At 39.1% G+C, this 23,416-nt stretch overlaps 1 protein-coding gene across 1 annotated transcript in view; it reads right to left on the bottom strand.

Moving 5' to 3' along the window:
- LOC106672277 overlaps nt 1–16,620 on the bottom strand; it is a 32,003-nt gene extending 15,383 nt beyond the window's left edge. Inside the window, exon 1 of the mRNA XM_014403575.2 lies at nt 16,457–16,620. Coding sequence (XP_014259061.1) covers nt 16,457–16,570 — 114 coding nt within the window. The 5' untranslated portion in view covers nt 16,571–16,620. The remainder of the gene's footprint in view (nt 1–16,456) is intronic.
- Nucleotides 16,621–23,416: the final 6,796 nt, after the last annotated feature.

Here is a 23,416-nt window from a genome sequence, read left to right as displayed (position 1 = left end):
AAGAGGGAAAGTTTTTTCTCTCTTAATTATAGAAAAACGTCGAGGCTTCTCTCGCCTACTGTCTTCGTCATGGGCGATACAGGGTGCGGCGGTGTCGTAGTAGGCGACCCACCCAGTAAGGACATAGTCGGAAGCCTAATTCCAACGCTTCGTCTCCTTAATTGCCATCCGATGTTCCTTGAAATTGTCAGAAGTCCCACAAGTAACAATAAACATCGGAAAAAGAAGAAATTGAAACATTCGATTGTACGAATGACTTGTCAAGGTATTAAGACAATGAGAACCGTTTTCCATTTCTTCATTCTTCATTTTTTACCGTAAAACTTAAATGTAAACAAAATTTGAGTAGTCTTCCCAATGGCCGTAACATTTCAAAATTCTGATTTGATTCACAGCTGTATCAAAAATGTTCATAGATCATTTGGTCCGCCATTCTGTCTATCAGATGCGCTATTCACCATCATGGCACCAACGTTAGTTACCACTGATGATGGTGAAAAGCTTCAGACTCCAAGAGGAGGGTTAAAAATCTGGCATTTGAGACAAATCAATATTTTCCACTGTTTTGTAAAACCAAAGCAAGTAATATAAACAACATGGAGGCCTTTTCTCGTCATCAGTGATGTATCAGGATTATATGTAGGGTGAGACACCAACTCAACCTGTCTAATGATCGGACGACCGAATATGCGAAACGACCAAGTTGCAAGAACATCGCCCAACAGACTTTAAGAGCACACCTCACATGATTAAAGTATAGTCAAATCAAGCATTATGTAACAAGTGAGTTCTGTAATTTGGGCGTTTTGGAATGGCAGATGCATTTCGACCTTTTGTCATCTCTCTAATGATCGGATGATATTGGAAACGACCAAATTACATATTCATCAAGTAACAATTTACAAACAAATCGTGTTACATTTTCTTTAATTTGGACAATTTTAAACATGTGAGGTGTTCTCTTAAAGTTTGTTGGGTGTTGTACATACAAGTTGATCTTTTCCGATATACGGTGATTTTATCAGTAGAGGGGATGGAGTTGTTCAACTATATGGTTTCCTCATCATTATAGTTCGAGGTATCGTACATTTTGTAATTCGCAACAGGGATGTCTTTTGTTCGCAACATGGTTGAAATTTGCTGGTGGGGGCGTTTTCTTGTGTGTGAATATTGCGTGTGTAGATTTGATTTCTTTGACCTTGATTCTCCACTGTCGTATCCAGGATTCGAGGAGACGCAAGTGATTCTGGAGATTACGTGAAGTTGTGACGGGATCTTTATCGGGAATAAGGAAAAGGCGAGGATGATAGGGTTAGGTTATCCAGGTAGGTCAGAGGTATAAATTGACTAAAGCAGAGGAGCGAGGACGTTGCCCTATGAGACACCAGCTAAAAAAGGAGGATGGGTGATAAGTTTTGTGGGATACTTGGAAGGAACGCTCCTTGCTAAAATTGCTGGTAGGATGTTCTTGAGCTTCCACAATAGCCCATGGTGCCAAACCTCAGTCAAAGGCCTGGTTTATAGCCCAGAACCTACAATTAATATTTGCTGGACTGTATTTTTATCCCCTTTCTTACAAATGCCTATCACAATTTTTGATCTCTGTCTTAAACTGTTTTCGATGCCGTTGAATAACTGCATACGCAAAGCTCAAATTTGTAAATGTACATACATCCCCAATATGACAGCAAATTTAAATACACGGAGGAGTCCTGAATTAGTAATATTTAGCATTTTTAAGGTATAATTTGACAAATCAATAAGCATACAAGTTTAAAATTCCGTTATCTCACGGATCGATGAGGAAGCTCGGGTAAAACCACTATGTCTCTCCTCAGGTTCACTTTCCTCGAAAAATCCTGACATTTTTCGTGATTGATGGCAACACTTTAGCCCTTTCGTTGGCGATTCTGTTCCACAATCGACCCAAGCTCGCCACGATCACTCTGGGCCGAAGTTTTAACACTGAACAAACAATCCGAAAAAAACACACTCCTATCAGGTGGAAGAACTTGACCCTTTTCTTTTATAACGTTTATTAGATGAAAAAGCTAGATTTAACATAAAAAAGTTTCTTCATTTAAACAATATCATGTTTAAAAATTATAAAGCTATTTGCTTTAAACAAAGCGATTGAAGATCTCTTGAGTAAACAGTTCAACAGCACGAGACCGCTTTAGACAGAAATATACTAGAAACAACCTTTCAAGCTTTTAGATTCCGTTTGAGGAATGCAGAGTGATGGATCGGGGTTATAAGCAGGGAGAGGCACCAACACAGGCCCAACCTTGAGGATAGCTAGAAGCTGAAACAAGGCGATCAGAATGATCAAACCAGGCTACAGAAACAAAACAGTCTTTTCCTTAAAAGCTCGTTTTATTTTAAACTGTCTAATCTAAATTTTATATCAGCTGTAGGGGAAACGTATTTTGTCTTATCGAATTTCAGACCGAAAACAAAGGAGCTTTTCTAAAAATTATTCCCTCTTTAGTTGACCGTGTTGTTCAAAATGTGTGAATCAAATTTACGCCTCCTTTTGGCACAAAACTCGACGTAATTTTCTTCCTATGAAATGCTTATGTTAAAAAAAAGATAACAATTTGCAGTGCGATATCCGTTTGTCCGTAACGGTGCCGTGTTCCGGGTGTTTTTCACGGCAACGGTCGAAAAAGATCATATATTAAATCTATCCCGGAAATTATCGGTTCAGCTGTATTCAATTATACTCTATTATATAAGCAAATACTACTCTGGCATTAAATTTCTCTCTGAGGTCGTAAACAATGCAGACTTTCAGCATAACCACAAACCCGTTAGAACAAAAGTTGATAATGTCAAAAGTACGGGAAAATATTTGAATCGGCACACAAACTGATGGAAAAGCAGGTCATTGCATATTTGAAACAAAAATGTTTCAGCATAAACTTTTATCTTCCTCTGTGGCTCTAGCAAGCTTGTCATTCCAAGTCAAACAGAAGCTTTTCGGTCAAAATGGGCCCACCGCCCAGGCAATTTCCTAGGCCCTTTGGGCAGACTTCAAAAAATCGATTCGGTACTATTGCGCAGTTAGCTGACGAGAACGCTCTCTGGGTACACTTGCCTAAAACCTAAAGAAGAAGGGTGCATTGTCTGGGGGTGAAAGTCAACCCATCCTCATCAAAAAGTTTAGAATTCACCCTAAAAAGTAAACGTCGATCCAGTCAACATGACAATATATAGAAACGATACCATACCTAAGAATCTGGACAGTGAGTTGATTTGGTGGGACCAACAATCACGATTACAGGTGCTAACTATACCAAAATCTTCGACGAAGTTAAAACCATCTCTGACCTATCAGAGTAAATACTAAACATTGATAAACCAAACAAAATAATTATTGAAAAAGAAAGCAAAAGAAGGTAAACCTGGAGCTTTTCTATGGTATACGGACGGCTCAAAAAAAGGAAAATGGTACGGGCATGGGCGAAAAGACGCCTAACTTTGAGCATCAGAGCACCACATGACCTTCGGCCCCACCTCAACCATCTGTGAAGCCGAACTGCAAGCCATAGAAACATGTTCTCAAGCATCTCAAAAGGGCAACTATAATAATTCTTTCAAACAGCCAGGCAGCTCTAAATGCTCTCTAAGACGACATCACGTCAAAACTTATCTCGAACTGCCGTAACCTGAAAACTGTAATCTTCAATAGCCTAACGCTAAAATGGGTCTGAAATTGATGTAAATGAATACTCCCAATTGTCTTTATTTGGAAAAATGAAACGGGAAACACAAAAGTAGCACTATTGGCCATGACTCTGAGATTTCTTTGGCCCTTTGTCCTTTCCTTAGTCAAGATGGCAGGGACACTCAATAGTAGGCGCAACTTACCTCACAGCTACGGGGCGCAACCTGTCAGGTCATCAGGGAATTTCAGGCAACGTAGCACCAGATATACTTTCTAAAAAAAGCATCGGAACAAGTGATAGGCCGAAATCCAGTTTATGGCATAAACTATAACCACCTTAAAAAGAACTTGAATCTTGGATAACTAAAAAACAATAAATACGGGAAGCGAAACCAGGCGAAAAGGCTACTAGCAAAAACCGCCCAAGAAAGAGGAAATTCTACCTAAGAATTAAAAACTTTTAACTGGTATATTTACAAGATAAGCTCCAGTAAAGTGCCACCTTAAGAAAAATAGACCAGCAGCAGATGACCAATGATGATTCTGCCTAGAAGAGTCAAGAACGACAGAACATATTCTACATCATAAACGTGGATGTAGATGTAATAGTCCGGGTGTAATATACTGCGCCGTTTAAGAGTTATTGTATTCTGCCTAAAGCACACCGGTGAATCTTATTTCATCAAGGAAATTGATTAGTAGGCCCGGTTTCAATGGTAGTACCCCTTCTACGTTCAAATTGTACATCCCAAAGTACTTCCTCCTGCGGGCAAGTGCAGCTCCGCAGTTTGTTAGTAGATTTGTTGGTGTGTACTCTGCCTCTTTGCAGAATCTGCACGTGCCGTCTTGGATTATTCCAATCTTCTTTAAATGTCTATTTAGTTTGCAGTCTCCTGTTAGGATTTGCAGTTTTTTCCTGCTTCCTTTGATACATTCTGTAATTTCTTTTCTTCCGAAATTTGTTGGAGATTCTTGGATTGCCTGTCCAATGTGTGAATTCCATTGCTCCTTCATTTTCTTTTGTCCTTCTGCCTGAGATACTCATCGATGGTGTGGGTTCCTATGCCACAGAAGGGTTCGGGTCCTGTCAGCGGTGTAGCAGCTCCTTGCCTTGCAAGGGTGTCCGCTTTCTCGTTGCCTTCTACTCCCATGTGTCCTGGGACCCAGCAGAGGCTGACTTCGTTCTGCGTACCTAACAAGTTTAATTTGGTTTTGCAGTTCAGCACCATCCTTGAACTAATGATATTTGAGCTTAGTGCTTTGATGGCTGCTTGGCTATCTGACATGATTATGTTCTTGTTTTTGTATCCTTCAGTCAAGTTGAGTTGAGTACATCTCTCGATTGCGTGAATCCCAGCTTGGAAGATACTGGTGTATTTTCCCATGGGTTCTAAGTATTTGGTTCCAGGACCGAATGCTCCTGCCCCTGTACCTTCTTGTGTTCTAAATCCATCTGTGTACCAAAAGATGGTGCCATTCTTAAAGATTCTACATCATAAAAAAAAAACGAAAATTCTAAAAGGAGAAATCCCACTGACTCCAAATATGGACAAAAAGGAGCAACTGAAACCTGTTCTGAAAAACCTTTGAGCCAAAAGAATTACCTACTAATTATTACTGTCAATAGCAGACGCCTGCGAGACCCCCATCTGCAGTTCGCAAATCAATAAAGTTCAGGCAGTTAGTTATGCTATTTAGGTAGTTGTTTGGTAGCTTAGATGTTCATGTATATTCATCCATGGTTTTCTTCTCAAGCACTTGGCCCAGCTTTGCTCTAATAGGCTCAACCAAAAAACTGCTTAACAAAACTGTAAATCAGCCCAGGTGAAAATACCATGCGATATCATAGCTTAACGCCGTTGAGGGTGAACAGATAACACTGGGGAAGAAATCTTATTAACTTTTTTCTGATTTTTTTTTTTTTTTTTTTTTTTTTTTAAATCACAGCTAATGTACTTTTTTTCGAAATGTGTGACAAATAGGCAACAAATGATCTGTAAATGAGAAATATAATACACAGGCTAGTCTTTTCTTAGTAGCATTCTTTAAAATAATTCCGCCAAAAGTTATTACAAATGTCACCGATTTGTTTAAGCAAATGGTAAACCGTGAGATAAATGTAAAGACTCTATTATTTTTTGGCGTTTTATTATGAGATGAAATTGGTGAGAGTACGTGTTTTCTTTTCAGTATTAAAACATTTTTTTCGAGGAATTCCTTAGCCGGCCGTTACAACCTTGTTAGCCCTGGCTTATCAGTGGATAACATTTTAGGTCAACATTGACATTTTTTCTACGGGTGTGTTATTCCATCGAAAGCTAAACTTTTCTCAAAAGCGAAAACAAGCCGGTTAGTAAATAATTCTACGTTAACCCAACTTGGGCGAGTTAAGTCCGCACAATTTTTTAAGCATCTTTACAGTTATTCCAACACAGGGCGACCTAGTAGCCCATTCAACAGTTTCCATGTGCCCATTTGCTATAATTGATAATGAAAATAAAAAACCATTTGTGACGGTTGGCTAGGAGGGTGATTTTATAAATAAGAATGGGAATAATAAACGGAGACTCCGGAACGTTGTGAGAATGGCCATGATCGACTTTTAAAATCGCACGAAAGACATGGAAGAATCTTCAGCCGACCCGAGAACTTTCGGCAAAGTAACAAGGAGAGTCTAGGGACGTGGGATCATCGATGTGAATGAAACTTTTTTTTCGGTGATACTAGGTCAAAAGATATTACACTCCGACCCTTTTTGCCCATGGGCCCTAGGAGCCCATAAAAATATATATATATTTTATGAAATTTATTTAAAAACATTTAATAAGGCTTTAAGTCTTTTTGACCATGTATTATATATCAGTCGATTTATTTTTTTAATAGAGAATAAAAAAATAATACACAGGATATTATTAAATGATTTTAGATCTATAAAAATTCAGATTCGTTTTAAGCCCCTTTAAAAATCTTTAAATTTTCAAAGCAAATAAAAAAATACGCATTTGAGGGCTGGAAAGCTGAATTTTTTCTCACAGCGGTGCGGTGTTCCATTTGAAAATTCGTAAGTCCTCATTTGGTTTCCGCCCTGGGTTCAGTACAGTAGCTCAATTGACTCGCATAATAGATAAGGTCACATATTAACTTTCCACCATAAACAAGTTTTGCCCTCCTGTACCTAGAAAAGTCCGATACTGTATGACAAAATGGGATTTTATACCGGATGATTGAGTATAGGTTCCCAGCATATCTAGTAAAAATTGACTCGTACCTCCAAAAGAGATCTTTTCGCGTTGCATTGAACAACACACTTTTATCTCCTTTCATTATAGTAGCAGGTGTTCCACAAGGGTCAAAACTGGGTCCGACTATGTTTTCTTTTTTTCAACGCTTTCCCGAAACCTAAGTTCTGTCAACTATATACTGATGACATTGCGCTCTTCTGCTCTCCGGGTGAGTCAGTGCGATAGCGAACAAGTTAAACAAAGAACTTGCGCGAATATCGCGCTTCTGCATTCAAAGTTGTTCAATGTTCCCAAAACTACCTGCATCCTTAAAGTATTAGTTGAGAGAATACCTTTTGACTGGTTTAAAACCGTCAACAGCCTTGGCGATAAACTGGATCCAAAATTGAATTTCCCTGAAGATGTAAAAAGTCAAGTGAGAAAAGACAAAGCACCTATCAGAATCCTGTTCCCGTTACTTAAAAGAGAATCTGCTATGAGCATAAAGAACAAATTCATGTTCTTAGTTCAGACGCGTTCGGAATTTCGCCATCTTCAGTGTTTGGGTGATATTTGTTAAAATGTCGCACGGTGGAGGGTAATATGGATACGTTTGTTTCATTTAAATTTTATTCTCTATTTTTTGCTCCGATTTTTTTTTGCCTTTCTGGTCGGATTTTTGACGTCCTTTAGATGGATGTTGGATGCTAGCTATGTTTGAGTTTTGATACCAGGAAATGGCTAAGTGTATCTTCTGCTGCAAGAAATGTACCTATCTATTGGCAGTGATCACTGTATATAGAAGAGGGCCAAGGACGCTTCCTTGCGGAACTCCGCTCCGAACTTTCTTCGACTTGGTGAAACCTAACGGACAGGTAAAATCTTAGTATCAGGTAATGCATTAAGGGGAGGTGAGCCCCCGGTCGTCTGACTCGATCGAAAATTAGCGCCTATAATACGAAGGATTAAAAGGGTACCGAGGTCAATCCTGGAGCTTGAAAGGTAGATTTTTAAGCATTTAAAGTCAGAAGAAAAGAAAATTGAGAATCGGCACCGATTTTTCACCTATCACGCCAATCAAAGCTGGAGTTCCACAAGGAAGTATCCTAGGCCCAATTCTCTACACCATCTACACTGCTGACATACCCACACATCCAAACACTCAACTCACAACATATACGGGAGACACCGCTGTCCTATAAACATACTCCAATCCTAAGCTAGCAACATAAGCAATCCAACAACACCTGAACCTCATTACCGACTGGTGCAATCTGTGGCACATCTGGTTAAACGAACAAAAAAGCCGACAAGTTAAGATTACACTCAAACGTCAAACCTGTCCGCCAGTGCACATTTACAGCAACCATCAAACCAAGTCCTCTATCTTGGGGTTGTGGAGCTCGGCCAAATCATCCAATATCAAACTAATTCAATCTGAAGTTCTCCGCTGTATCCTCAATGCTCCCTTCTATGTCACCAATAAAACGATCCATAAAGATCTTAGTGAAAGATCTAAGATCTTATCCGAACACGGTTCTTCATTTTCCACTCTAAACTGTCCCTCCACCCTAACCCACTAGCTCTAACTCTTTCTCAACGTCTCAACCTTACAATCCTCCGCGCCGTTTAAAACGACGATGGTCTCGTGACGTTCTATCTAACCCACCCAATTAAATAAAAGACAGTTCCAGCGCTGAGTGGTTTCTCTCCCCACTGCCTCCTGGTCTGTCAGATTTGTTTATAACTAAACTGTTTGCTCAATCAATTAATTAATCTTTATGTAAGGTATTGGTGAGATAAAAAAAGTAAGTGTCACGAGCTTGAAAAATGGCAAAAAGGAGGGAAAATTCGAAAGGTTGAGTTGAGATGGGAAGTTAGTGTCCGAGTCGACCTTGCAAAAATATTAATTAATTGAAAGACTTTATTTGGTCAATGTACATTTTGTACAGATAGCAATAAATAAAATAAAATATTTTTGAGAAAAAAAATAGTTTTGTTGCATGTTGCTCTGTGTATTGCTGGCCACATACATCTTAATTGTGACACATAACACCTAGTAAGTTTAGACGAGACTTCTGTGGCAATTGTCTGCCTCTGTCTAACGGTTTTGTTCCAGAAACTGAATCTTTAACTTGACCCATTTGACAATTGATCGTATTTGTGGCAGTTTGAAATTTTTCTGATTTCACTGAATGGTCAGAAGAGGAATAAGAAAATGAATCACAATGGAGTGGTCTAGTCTCGGGAATCGTAACCGATTGGAATCGATCCGTTATAGCTTTTAATTAATTCAGGAAATGCGTTTTAAAAACACTTCTCAGATACCTCGAAGACGTTGAGGCCGATGATCGAGAAAGGGTCAATTTGGAGCCAGAACCTGTTTCGTCTTTATTCAGGTACCGAGGAGAGCCCTGTGGAATGTACAATGGTGAAGCCCCTATGGAAATTCATGGATCGTCTATTTACTATTAGAAATGCTATTAGAAATTTATTTTCAAATCCATTCATCAGAAAAGCCATAGCATGTTTATGATATTTTTATTGCTAATGAATTAAACGGGGCTAATGGCTTCTGATGGAATCTTATCGTCGTTTCCGCTAAAATAACGACTTGGGGTAAAAATGCGGCTAGGAGAAAATAATAAAAATTCGCATTTTGGAACGGAGAACCATCAGTAATATCATTATTGTCATTTAATGACATCTATTGATTTCGCTACGGATGAAAGCCTATTTAGGATTAGTTAGGGTACCGTCGGACCTGAAACCAAGTGGATCCAATTCATTTTTCACCGACCAGAGCATGAAAAACCAACGACGCTAATTCCCGTCCTCTATTGACTATTTCACAAAAATCAAATGGTATTCAAAATCCTTTTTTTTAACTATTTATATTTACGCCTTGAAGACCTCGGAGGTATTAAATTAACCACAGTTTGTTTTTTTCTTATGTTTTGTAGGCGTGGTGAAGGTAAAGGGTTAAGTGAAGGCGTTGTCTTTAGGGATATAAGCAGGGTGAGGTCGAAAAGCATCCGAAAAACCGCGAGATGGGCTGACAAGGTTAATAAAACGTCAAACTTTAAACCCAGATTAATACAAAAACTAAAAGAATGGAAAGATAAAATTCATCTACAGCCAAAAATCTTCTTTACTTCGATGCTCAATCCATCAAATACCATCAGAAGAATAAAACACCGAAATAACCTTAATTTTTCTTCAAACGAAAAGAAAAACGGGTAAAAAATATCAAAAAAATAAACATACTGAAAGGACTAAACGCGCCTGACAGATCCATAACACAACTAAAAAGCGAGTGAGAACTAAATGCGACTGACATTTCAAAAACAGCGAGGACTGCGGACCGGGATGATCGAAAACGACCTAACTAGAGACTCATCTCATCTCCCCGCAGGCCTAAAGACAAAACAACTTAATTTTTATAGTTTCACAGCCTTGACACATTTAGAAGGCATAAAACTAATATCTTTGTTTGTTTTATTGGTTCGTTCTTAGAGGAAAACGACTAAAAGCACAGCGAGTGAGAACTAAACGCGACTGACATTTCAAAAACAGCGAGGACAAGCGGACCAGGATGATCGAAGACGACCTAACTACAGGCTTATCATCCACAGACCTTTAGAAAATCCGCAATTTTTTTCACATGCCCAAAATCCTACACATTTCACGAACACACTCTCCATTGGTCTTTGGTCAGTCATGGACGTTTCCACTTTTAGTCGTCCATGTTGTTGATGTTGTTATAAACGTAAATGGTTTTTGTGCCATTCACTACTGACGGTGAAAGGTGAAAGATCAAAATGATCGTTAATGACCAAACTATACGCTCAATCTACAGGCCTGACTAAGAATTCTCACAAGTTTAATGCAAGTTCAACAACACGGTTTATTTAGTCCCCGATTGTTTTGCCTATCGTACGAGAAACTGTGGATGCCATCGGCCGTTGAAGTTTGAAAAATGGGACCGCCTGGCTTCGGGTTGTTGTACCCGGCCGTCACGTTCGCCCGGAGTTTAATCTGGAAATATTATTCCCGTCAGAATGGAAGTCTGGTAAACATCCGTCAGCAAACCGTGGGCGGCCCAAGGACGCTAAGTCGATTTGCTGACACCGTATCAAGCAGGAAGGACTTGACCAAACTCGGAACGGCGTCTTTCACAGGGCTTTTGTCCAAATTTTAGCTTACACAGAAATATCTCACATTCTACTGGGCTCTACTTTTTGTTTACACTATAATAATTTTTTTTCAATTAGTAGTTAAAGACAAGTTTTTCACTGTAAAGTTTTCTGTTAAAACAGTGATTAAAGGCTTGTTTCATGTGCTTTATCTGTTCTGCAATTCTTGTTTGCTTTATAATTTATTTGTTGGTTTTCAAGATAAAATTGTTAGAATTATAAATATTGACAAGTTATTGTTACATCCACTTTATGATTCATACTGATCTTTCGACAAGCTTAGAAAAAAGTTGAGTCATATGTCAGCATAGCTTTATAAATTAAAATTATGCTTTGCCAATTTGACTTCAGGACCATGCATTTTGTCAGAGAGGTGTGTATGACTCATAATAATTTATTGACGCGGAGAAAGCGTTTGACTGTGTTAAGAACCAGAGGTTCGTACTCATGTCATATCACTTTCCTAACTACCTAACACATTTAATTAGTAATAGCTTAAACAACAGTCTTTGTACAAATTGATGGCATGTCGCCTTTAAGACGTATAAGAGCCGATCCCCCAAGGGTCTCTTTTTGGACCAACCTTATTTAACATCTTTATACCTTGGCAAGTTAAAAACTACAGCTGAACTGGCCCTGTTTGCTGATGATACGGCCTTTATAAGAGCCTCTTATTGGGTTGATTCTACCTGCAGAGGAATATCAGTAAGTGTAGAATGTAGATGTTTTAAATATTTTGAAAAATTAACCTAATAGCAGGACTGAGGCAATACTGTTTTCTCTACATTGTCAATCATCGTAAATAAAATCATGGACCATCTTAAAGAGCCTTTAATAATTATGTGTACACAGTAAAAAAAAGAAAAACTTATTTATGCATAAGTCCATAAGGTGCTACATTTAGGGAAACATGTCTAAATATAATTTTACCCCAGGTAGACCAAAACTCTGCAAGACTTATTTCCACGTTGGACTCCGATAGACTGCATGCATGCTAAACATACCTACTTAACAACCCACATCGATAGATAATTGTAAATTTGTATAATTCATGCAAAAATGCCCACATGTGCATATGAAACTTTTTTTTAATAGGGAAGACGTGAACTACCGTAAATACTAGCATAAAATTTTAAGTACAGATCGGTTGAAAAATAATGTATTTCAGTGTATCTGGTTTAACCAATTGCTGTAATAAATAATGTGTAAATAGGATGTTAAACTCATAAAAGGGGGCGTCGGTGGCCGCAACGGTTTTGGCGTTGACACGGCGGTTATCACTGTAAGGTAAAGGTCCCGAGTTCGAATCCAGCGGCCCTACACTACTTAAAAAAACTTAAAATGTTTTTCTTTTTTTTAAACACCAGCACCCTGACGGTTTATATGACCTCTGCTGATGCGAACCCTCGTATTAAGAAGAAAAAACCCCTTGTACATTCTTATTGTCTTATTTATTTAATATTTAACACCTTATTGCTTTGTATAATGCCTGCAGTTGTTTAAATATATCTTTACCCTAAACTATCTCATATTTAATGTATATTTTAAGATAAAATGCTTCTTATAATTAATGCAGAGTAGGTGAAAAAAAGAGCAATTCTCTCGAAACTGAATACAAATGTAAACAAAAATTATATGCAATAAAATTTATACATACTTAAAATTGATGAATTTTTACGCTTTTTTCGTGTTTTTTTTTTGGGGGGGGGGATTTTTCTGAGTGTTAAAATTTAACGTACCATAAGTAAAGGACAAGCTATCCTACATATTATGGTGACCTTAACACCACGAATGTTCCTGTCTACGTTTTATGAGAATACATATGGCCTATTTCGGATTGATCCTAATTTTCTAATTAATAAGTCTCATTTAACAGTTCACCAAGAGCTGACACGCCAAGACGGTGAAGAGTGCATCATCGGCGGACAAAGCTATATTTAGATGGAGCTATTTTTACATGTGTAAATGCCAAATCGGCCACCGGTCCTGTTTTAAAGTGTCGACTGTGTTTGTAAGCTCGTCTTTTCGATAAAAGAAAAAAAATAGTCGGTGGAACGGGGGGCAGCCTTAAAAGGAAGTACCTCCTCTGATCTTCCGGCGATCAATCCACCTCCTACCTTCACCCAATTCTATTCGATTGACTCATCCCGTCTTTATCAAATAGTGACATGTCAATTATTGTCTTTTTTAAAGTTATAATTTAAAGTAAACGCGAGAAAAAAAATCCATCCAGCTGCACAAACAAGGATTAATATTATTCCGCTTGTTCTAATTTTTTCAATGTCAAATCTCACGTTTTGTAGTTTTTAATTGTTTATACATGCAATTTAATTGTAGTTTATACAAATGAAGGCATTCCGATTTTTTCTACATCACCCCCTACTTAAATGTTTATTTTAGTGCAAATGTAAGCTAAAATGGACGATCATCCGAACAACTTTGATTTAAGTCAAGCATAAAACTGTTGTCGAAGAGATTATTTTATTAGAGCTTAAACTGACGAGAGAAGGAACAATTCATAACAGAAAAGAGTTTTTATTTTTGCAAAATAGTTAAACGTTAATGCAAAGTCTTTTGGAACTCATTTCGAGGTCTTGATTTCGCTGAGGATGGCGTTTGCTTTTTGATGGGCGATGAGAATGGATGCGATTTCCTTCCTTTTCCTTATAGTGTCGTCTGACTCTTCCAGGATTCCTTTTGGTATCCCTCCTGAATAGAGTTTGCTCACGAGGTCCGAGAGGAGTTTGTCCATGACGTGATTGACTAGGAAGTGCATGATGACTTTGGGCACTGAGTCTTGTATGGTCTTCTTCACGATGTTGAAATAGGACCTGATGAGCGTCTCGACGAGAAGGCAGTCCTTCGGAGTGCCGTCCGTTTGGGCGCCGTCCGCCTGAACCAGGTGCATTACGCTTTTCTCCCGCCCGAAATCGCCGCTGCAGTGCAGTTTGGAGATTTTATCGTCGTTGAGGAAATCCGGGTGGGCCGTGTTTATATAAGCCGTCTGTATGCTGATGATGTTCTTGACCATTGCGTTCGTCTCCGGTATCCGGCTTTTGAGGAGGTCTGTCACGTGGTGGACGATTTTGGCGTAAAGGTTCGGAAAACGAGACATCTCTAGTTCCATTCGAGGGCCGCAGTTGTGCAAAATCCTCTCGAGCTCTTCGTAAATGAGACGTACGCATTTCAACGACGGTGCTTCTAGTTTTTGTATCTGCTTTTTGACGAGAAGCTCGAAACAGGACTCGGGAACGAAGAGGGATGGACGGACGCCGGCCGCGTTCCTTAGGGCGGTGATAATGGCAGACCTCGTGAAGCCGCTAAGCGGGTCCATCCTCTCCAATGCTCGTCCAAACGTCTCGTTGAAAATGTAACTGATCCTCGCTCCGCCGCTCAACTCCCGGGTCTCTAGTTCGTGATGTGTACCTGTCACAGCGGAACAGTAGGTCGTAGAGAACCTAGACAGAAGCTCTAAAACCGTTTTGTTTTCATCCGTGACATCTTCACCCAAGAGCTTGAGGTTGTTTTGATAGTGGATTATGTTGTTTTTTATCCTGTCTCTTAGATTGGGCAAGCACCGCTCGATGTGTGACAAAAGTAATGTATGTAGCTTGCGGGAGAGATAGACGATACCGTTCATACTAGCGATTTTGGGGTACTTCTCTCTTAAAAATATGGCCTCGTCCCTTAGAGTCTGGCTCAGGCCTTTCCCATCGTCCGAATCCTGTTGCGACCTGTTGACGACACCGACGATGCCCAACCTAAGGCTGATGATCTTGCCGCAGAGTATGTCACTCGCGTCGGTCCCTTGGTCCATCAGGTCAAGCTTGGTCACGACGGCCAATGTCCTCTGTCCTTCCGGGTCCACTTCCCTCGCCAGTTTCAAACTTTCAGAAGTGGCGATGTCCGTATTCGCGGTCACGACAGCCAAAATTATGGAATTGGGATTTCGAATGTATTTCAAGATCAGAGATTTTATGAGTTCTTCGACGTCGCTGGGCTGATCGCCGACCGGAACCTTGACTATACCCGGAAGATCGACGACTGTCAGGTTGGACGCGCTGCTTGAGTACACTTTGAGAATGATCGCTTCCGAGCTGATGCACTTGTTACCCCTTATCCTCTTGTTAGTCTCGCGGGAAATTTCTTCCTTCACCTGTACGAAATCCGTGTAGACTTTATCTCTCTCGTGGAAGAAAACGGCCGAGTCGCTTGAGAACAGGGCTCGCGTGGCGTCGCCCGGCTTGCCTACCAGCTGCAGGATCAGAGGACACCTGGTGACGAGTCCGAGCCCTCTCGGAAGGAAAGATTTGCCCACGATACCCTCCAAAACTGAACTTTTTCCAGAACTCTGATCCCCGACTATGACGATCTGAGGGAGCAGCAGCGCCTCCGGACCCACGAGAGCGGCCACTTCTTGCAGCTTGTTGACTGTCGTCACCAAATTATCCATTTAACAAATCACTTTTTTTGCTTTAAAAACGTTCAAAAATATCCCTTAGTCTCCATAGAAACCAACTTTGCCAAATTTAATTTAAAATGAAGAACATATGCACCCAAGTCTAAATGGAAACAATTAGGTTAATTATTACAAAAGGCCACCGTTTACGAGAATTCACTCTTCCTACACACCCTTGTAGTTCCGGACAATTTTCAAAACTTTTCACGCGATAAATATTTCTTTAAAAAAATAAGACAACTAAATAGAGAAAGTACACTCAAAACATGAATATATGATCCTAGGTGAAAAAATGAGAATAAGATACCAAATTAATTTTGATAAGAATTATTTCGAAATTGTAATTAAGTACAAATATGCATTTCAAAGCATTACTGAACAACCGAAACTTTGAGTAGACTTGTCACGATGAAGAAACTGCGCATCAACACCCTAGTTGCACATAAAGCAACTAGGGCAGCAATATTCGTTCGATTTCAATATTTTACGATTAGGAAAAAGTGCTTAAAAGAAAACATTGCTACATTTGCGAAGTCCGCTGTGCAATTTATCACGTTATCACCACCTGGGTATTGACGTCTTAGAAAGAAATAGTTTCTACATTGAGTCTCACAAAGATGTTGAACTCTTCTGTTCATATGGTTATTACGGATCGTTTTATCTTTCCATTTTTGTACATTTCTTTGTAAATAATTAATAAATCGGTGCGTTTCGTCAAAAATATTTTTTACAACCTGTCATTTGATTTATTCAAGAGTTCTATTGGCAAAACAAGTCAATAATGACAATAGCAGTAATAAGTGTCGAAACGTTTAAACCGTGTAGGTGCAGCCCCATTGGAAGCCGACCTTCACACTGATCGAGACCGAAGTCGAACGGGCTTCGAAATTTGATATCATGAAAGACGTACCAGTTGCAGGAGCTTAACCATGCCGGGGGTCGTCCTGAAGTAAGGCAGGTTGATCCTGACCCATACGTGCGCCGAGTCGCCCTTGCTCGATTCCATGTTGTTCGTGTCTGCCATGTCCTCACTCGTATCAGCTCTTCGGCACCACTGAAGTAGCGCCTTCGCGTCCGACCCCCTCCACGGCGAGGCCCCACCGCCGGTTCTGAACAAGGCGGAAGAGGACTTTTTGGGTCAAAGGGGTCACCGTTTCACGCGACTACGTATGCTCTTTGACGAAACCGTTTTCGCGCGAGCTTCGGTGACAAAAGCTTAGATAAGACAGAAAGAGAAAAAAATATAAAACTCGCTTTACTGCGTATCAACCACTGACTCAGAACATTAGACAAGGTGTGAGCACTATATAACCAAATATTGAGATGATCGCAGCGAGGACAGGCGGACCAGAGTCAGTCTATTTTGACACACTTTATCGAAAAACAGCATAAAAATCAAGCTTATGGTTTCTTAATATTTAGGCTAGCTTTTTATTAATTTACAATTCATAAGGTCCAATATTCATCTTAAAATTTCAGCGCAAACTAATTTAGTCGACTAAAAAATACACTCAGCGGGTTTCAAGCCAGCCTTTAACTTTTTTCCCCATCAGATTTGTATCATTGTCCCATTCATGAATAGAGGTCTATTTGTAGTCGGCCGAGGGGACCGAACTCTCGACATCCCGTAGGTCCATTGGTCCAATTATCATCCTTTTTTTTATAATAGATCTTTGTCGAGCTTTCGGATCTATTTAAAGCATTCATCTGGATTTTACGGAAAGAATTATGCCATAAAAATTATTTAGCACCACGTGAACTAGATGTTCGCTGCAAGTTGTCAGTATAAGCCTTCAGGGAAGAATTTTAATAAAGACCTGCCATGAGGACTCTCAGTCGAACTGTTTTTAACACCTCATCAGTACTTTAAGTACAGTACTCGTTGTAAAAACCGTATTTGCATTCCGAAGAGACCTAGCAGATCAAAAAGTACGTTAAAATGTTGTCAGTATCGTCCTTCATTCATGTTTCTTTTTTAGTAAAGGTGACATCTGGATGGTAGGGTAAATAATGCATTATCAACAGCGATGTAGTACCAAGGTAAGCAAGAGGTTCGTGCTTTGTATGCTGGAAGTAAAGCCCTTTTGTGATGGCTATAATTAATTTTTTGTTAATAAAGGTCGGCCTTGAGCTACTCCCTGATGCTTTTTGACTGCCTTAAACACATTCATCAGAGCTTTACGTACAGGATTTGTTAAAAAAGCGATGTACCACCTCACTGTTCCAAATTCGTTGTGTTGCAAACATTGGCCATTAGTGAAAGCTATGGTTTTTAAAAAAAATTCTAGTTCAGTTGAAGCAGCCTCTCTGGCTATAGTTTTTTGTTTTATTATTATTATTTTAAGAAAGATCGGTCATGGAGCATCTCCCTTAAGCTTTTGGCAGTCTTGAACACCTACATCAGGACATAAAGTACTTGATTTACGTTAGAGACAGAGATAACAGGCGATACAAGGATGAACTAAATGAAAACCCCACTAACTGAAATTGTGAGGGGTCTGCGGGATGAACCTATAGTTAGGTCGTTTCCCATCAGGTAAATCCATCAGGCGCTTTTCGTCATATTTTGGCATTTTGCGTGTGATCAACTTCACTTCACATACCGAGTGGCTACTAGTTCCCGTTAAGGAGCCAATACATGCCTTGAATGAAACAGTACATCTAAAGCGAAAATTTCCTCTTGAGATCAGCTGTAATTTTGGTCCTTTCTGATCAACCTCACTCTTTCTGATCTGTCAGATTAGTTTCGTCTTTTCGCATATGTTCAATTGAGGGTCGCCAGGTGAGGTATCAGCACAAAGCAACTACTGAAGATGGCAAAGATAAAATATGAGAGATGATGACAACAGCGTGACTAGGCAGACCAAAACGACGAAAACTTACTTAACTTAGTTTGTAGCAGTAAGAACTATCTTTTGGAAAGATACCCATACTCACCCCATCATCATCATTTCTAATGAGTTTCAAAATGATTAAAGTCCACCAGATCTTGTTATGGATTGGACAAACCGATTGTTCCAGGGGAAAACAGGAGATTTCCTGTCTATTATCTATTGGACCGATACAAAATCAAACGATCTAAAGAACTAACTGCGTTTTCGTAAGACGTAAAACAAATAGCGATTAGGTGAATCAGTATACTCACGTTGAGGATCAGTTTGAGGATGAGGAGGAAGAGGAGCCAGACGGGATGTTTCGGTGTGACCCTCCTCTTGCACTGGCCCTCTACGGTCTCGACTTCCGGCTCTGATTTTATGTCCACCTCGTCCATGTTCGAAAATCGTTGGTCCGTCATGTTCCGCGAGTGACACGCCGGCGGGCTTTGAGCCGTATTGGTAAAAGGGTTATCGTTTCAGCCTGAATAGCCCATTATCACTTCAACAGGCCCCCTTTGTTTCCGACTTACAACCGGTTCCTTTGCTACTATTTATCAGCTTGGAAACGTGTGAAAGAGTGGAAATATCCTAATAATACTGGAGGGCGGGCCTCGTTGCTAATTCTTTCAGCCGCTCGTTGCGCAAATATGAGCCATAGTAATAAAATTAATCGTGGTATTGTGTGACATAAAAACCAATGGGGTCAAGGAGTGCGGAAAAAGTATAGATCCTTTACTGGTATTTCTTTCGATATTTCATGTAGGGAACAGAAAAAATAAAGAAATAATCCGCTCAATAAATACAAATTTCATTTGTCTGTTCTGGTGCTTACCACCAATTACTTTCAAAGTATTAATTGGGTATCGATACTTTACAGGTTCGAGATAATTTTAAAAGTCTGGATACTTTTTTCTTTTTTTTAACTAAATAGCAGTACTTATACCCTGAATTGTCTTGGGACAGGAAACATCAAGGGTCATTTTCGCCCAGAAACTTTGGCCTCCAATCCAGCCGGGTCGACGCGCCAGTTATTTTATTTACTTTTTATTTATTTATTTAAAGAAAAAATGCTCTTTTCCCTTGCTGCTCAAGACGTCTCAATGAGTACAATATATTATGTACCATAGTGTTATTGCTGAAAGGATGATTAAATGTTTGTAGGGATGGAGCCAGAGGAAATAACCATTATTTGTTCTTCTGGTTATATCTAACTTTTTCATCTCGACCAAGACCTTGCATAAAAATAATAATTAATTACAATTTATTAACTTTCATATTCGCCCTAGGCGCGGAACATGGTTTTCGGTATTTTAAACAATTTGCTTACTGTGTTTTATCAATTGTTCTATAGTGATTTTCCTAATAAGTTTTAACTTCATTCAGTGAGCATTTTAATATTATAGATTATCTACGTTGGAGTTGAGGGGTGGAGCAGAAGGTATTTGAAAGTGTGAAAGTGAAAAAAGATTGGGAAACACAGGTCTAAGCCAATGAAATATCGAAAGAAAAGTATCAAAGTCCTGAAATATAGGAACAAAAATATTGATACTCTGTTGTATCGAAACGAAAGGACAGACGTTGTGAAAAATCAAAACAAAATGACCTGAAATCATAGAAACAAAAGATTCGACATCCTGAGGTACAGAAACACGAGATACCCTCAAATTCGATACTTTTAATTCAACACTTCGAAGTTTCGAGTCATTGAGACTTCATAGTACCCACATTTTATTATCTCAGATTATTGTTCCTTTTGTTTTAATATTATCAGGCTATTGATATAACTTTTTTAAAGTTTCGATACTTCTGAGAATTGGCTCTAATAATTCTAAAAACTTTACTATATCGACACTATTGATACATCAATATTTCAGGCTATCGATGCTTCTTTTTCTACATTTTTAAGATTTTGGTATATTAGTTACCAAACTTTACCTCTATATTGGGTTGTCCGGAAAATAATGCAGGATTTTGGTATTAAACAAAAAAAAAGAAACTAGTTACTTTAAAGCAATGTTCTTTAATCAAAATAATTTCCCATACTCTCAATACATTTCTCCCAACGTGTTGGTAACTTATTAATTCCGTCTGAGTAGAATTCAGAATTTTTAGAATTGATAAAGTCAATAAATGCATTTTCCAGTTCCGTTTGATTTTTGAATATTATGTGTTGTAAGTAGTGGTCCAGGTGTCTAAAAAAATGGTAGTCAGTAGGCGAGAGGTCCGGAGAGTAGGGTGGGTGAGGCAAAGTTTCATAGCCAAGCTCCAATAATTTTTGTGACGTTACACGTGACACATGTGGTCGAGCGTTGTCATGCAACAAAATGGGCCCTTTCCGATTGACCAAAGAGAGCTTCATTACTGCCAATTTCTGATGCATGGTATTAATTTGGTTACAGTATGATTCAGCATTGATGGTTTCGCCAGGATTTAAGAAGCTGTAGTGTATTAAACCAAATGAAGCCCACCATACCGTAACCATTACCTTTTTTTGATGAGTTGGGGGCTTTGGAAAATGTATTGGAGCTTCTCCTTTGTCGAGCCACTGTCCAGAACGTCTAGTGTTATCGTAGAGAATCCACTTTTCGTCACATGTAACAATTCTGGCCAGAAATGGGTCATTTTTGTTTCGACAAAGAAGTGATGCACAAACATCAAAGCGCTGATTTTTTTGGCGATCGTTTAATGAGTGTGGAACCCAATTTTCGAGTTTTTTCACTTTTCCAATCGCCTTGAGGTGGTCAGCGACGGTCGTTTTACTGACTTTGAGTTGCTCTGCAAGTTCTCGAACAGTTGTTTTGGGGTTTTCTTCCACCACTGATCGCAGAACATCATCATTAAGAGAGGAAGGCCTTCCACGACCTTCTTCATCTTCAAGGCTGAAATCTCCCTCCCGAAATTTTTTAAACCACCTTTGCACAGTGCACTCATTAACACAACCCTCGCCCCAGACTTGGTTAATGTTTCTAGCCGTTTGGGCTCCGCTTCGGCCGAGTTTAAACTCGTAAAAGAAAATCGTACGAAATTCTCGCTTTGACATTATAAGGATGACTGAATTATTTCCAAGTAGCGGAATGCTACAGAGGTAAACAAACAATATCATTTGGAAGAGGATTAATAAGTGTTGACATTCATACAAATGAGTAATCCTGTAAACGTAAACAGAATATTTTATATAGATTTTTTTTAATGAAAACTTAAAATCCTGCATTATTTTCCGGACAACCCAATACTTTTGTTTCGATAATTAAGAATATCGGTAATTTAGTCTCAAAACTTCATATATCGACATTTTTCTTTCATGCATTTGAAACTTTTTAGCATCCAAACCATTATTTCTAAAAACGTAATGATCAATGAGTAGATACTTTTCTGCCAATCATACCAAGGTACAAGGCTTTACCCCATTCAAAAATTCCACCTTAAATTTAAAGGAGCCACCACAAAAATTTGGTGAGTGTTAAAAAAAGAAAAGCTAGTAGTCCATATAATTCTAATCTTCTTCTCCACAAACTGGCCTTACCTCCTCCTTCCTCCCATTAAAATCTGGGGTGTCCCAAGGCTCTAGCATCTCTCCTATCCTTTTTTCCATTTATATCAACGACCTTCCCGACTCCTGTAACTGGCACCTACACGCTGATGACTCTCAAATAACCATATCTTTCGACCCTTCCGATCTTCACTTAGCCAATCTCAAGATTCAAAAAGACCTAAACTCCTTCAACGAATGGGCACATAAAAATTCCCTAGTCTTAAATCCCTCCAAATCCACCGCCATAATTACCGGGTCCAGGCAACTCCTCAATTCCCTCCCCAGCATCCCACCCATTAATTGTTGTGTAAGTTTCGTGTTCGGCGTCCCACGGGGGTCCCGGGTGTCGGGGTTGTATTCCCGACTTTCCTGGCTCTACCCCTCCTTCCGTGCACAGTATTTCTTAGGCTGCTTTCTTTCCGGCCCATCCACTCTTACATCACCCAATCTCTCCAAATCAACTCCGCACATCACATTCGTAACACCCGCTCATCCCCAAGTGACCTTATCCTTCAGCACCAAACAACCCATACCTTTGAAAGATTCTTTCTGACCCGAGCACCTAAACTCTAGAACTCCCTTCCCCTTTCTATTCGTCCCGCTGCCTCCTTTTCCTCCTTTAAATCCCATCTGTATAATCACCTCCTCTCCCTCCAAGCAGAGACTTTACGTTAATATTTGATATTTAATAAACAAAATTTAATTCTTGTTATTCTTTCTTCTGTCCTGCCTTACTGGTATTCATTGTGCCAAGATTTCTATCTTATTTTATTTTTAATTTCATAGAAGGAACTTCCTTTATTTATTTCATGTACATTATTATTAGGGGACACTAGTCCCAGAATAAAGTTATTTTCCTTCTTCTTAAACTGGGCAGGTGCCCCCGAAATGCACGTGGTAATATTTGTTTTTATTTCTAACTTTATCTTCAACTTTTAGGAACTTATTTTTAAAGTATCAATCACGTCTTTCGATATTAGTAATGAGTACTTTTGTTTTACTACCGATTCCTGAGGGGTATCAGCGGAGAAAGTAGGTGGCTTGGTTGTTATCTACTTATCGAAGTTAACTGACGCCTTCATTCGAAAAAAAATGTTGTCAGCACATTTTTAAATGGATGTACCTCTGGCTGACTCACCAATAAAAATTTTAGCCGACTAACATGGAATTAGAATGGAAAACCTTTGGTTTTCTTTATGAGGTGGATGCCCTCGACAGTGAAACCGTTTGACGGATTAAATTGAAATTTCTTTTGTTAACGTTTACAGAGATATCTTTTCTAAATAAATTCGATTATTAATATACATTATTGTGTATACGTAGACAAAAAACAAAATTCTTAAGAGTTAATAGAAAGTAATCAGTCTAAAACAGAACACATAAATGCGATAGCAGAGGTATCACACACCCCATTGCCTTTGGGTTCGAATTGTAAATTAAATAATTATGACTTAAGATGATC

Source organism: Cimex lectularius, unplaced genomic scaffold (assembly GCF_000648675.2).
Source record: "Cimex lectularius strain Harlan isolate CLEC.00 unplaced genomic scaffold, Clec_2.1 scaffold17, whole genome shotgun sequence".
NCBI lineage: Eukaryota > Metazoa > Arthropoda > Insecta > Hemiptera > Cimicidae > Cimex > Cimex lectularius.
This window is presented reverse-complemented; position numbering and strand designations above follow the sequence as displayed.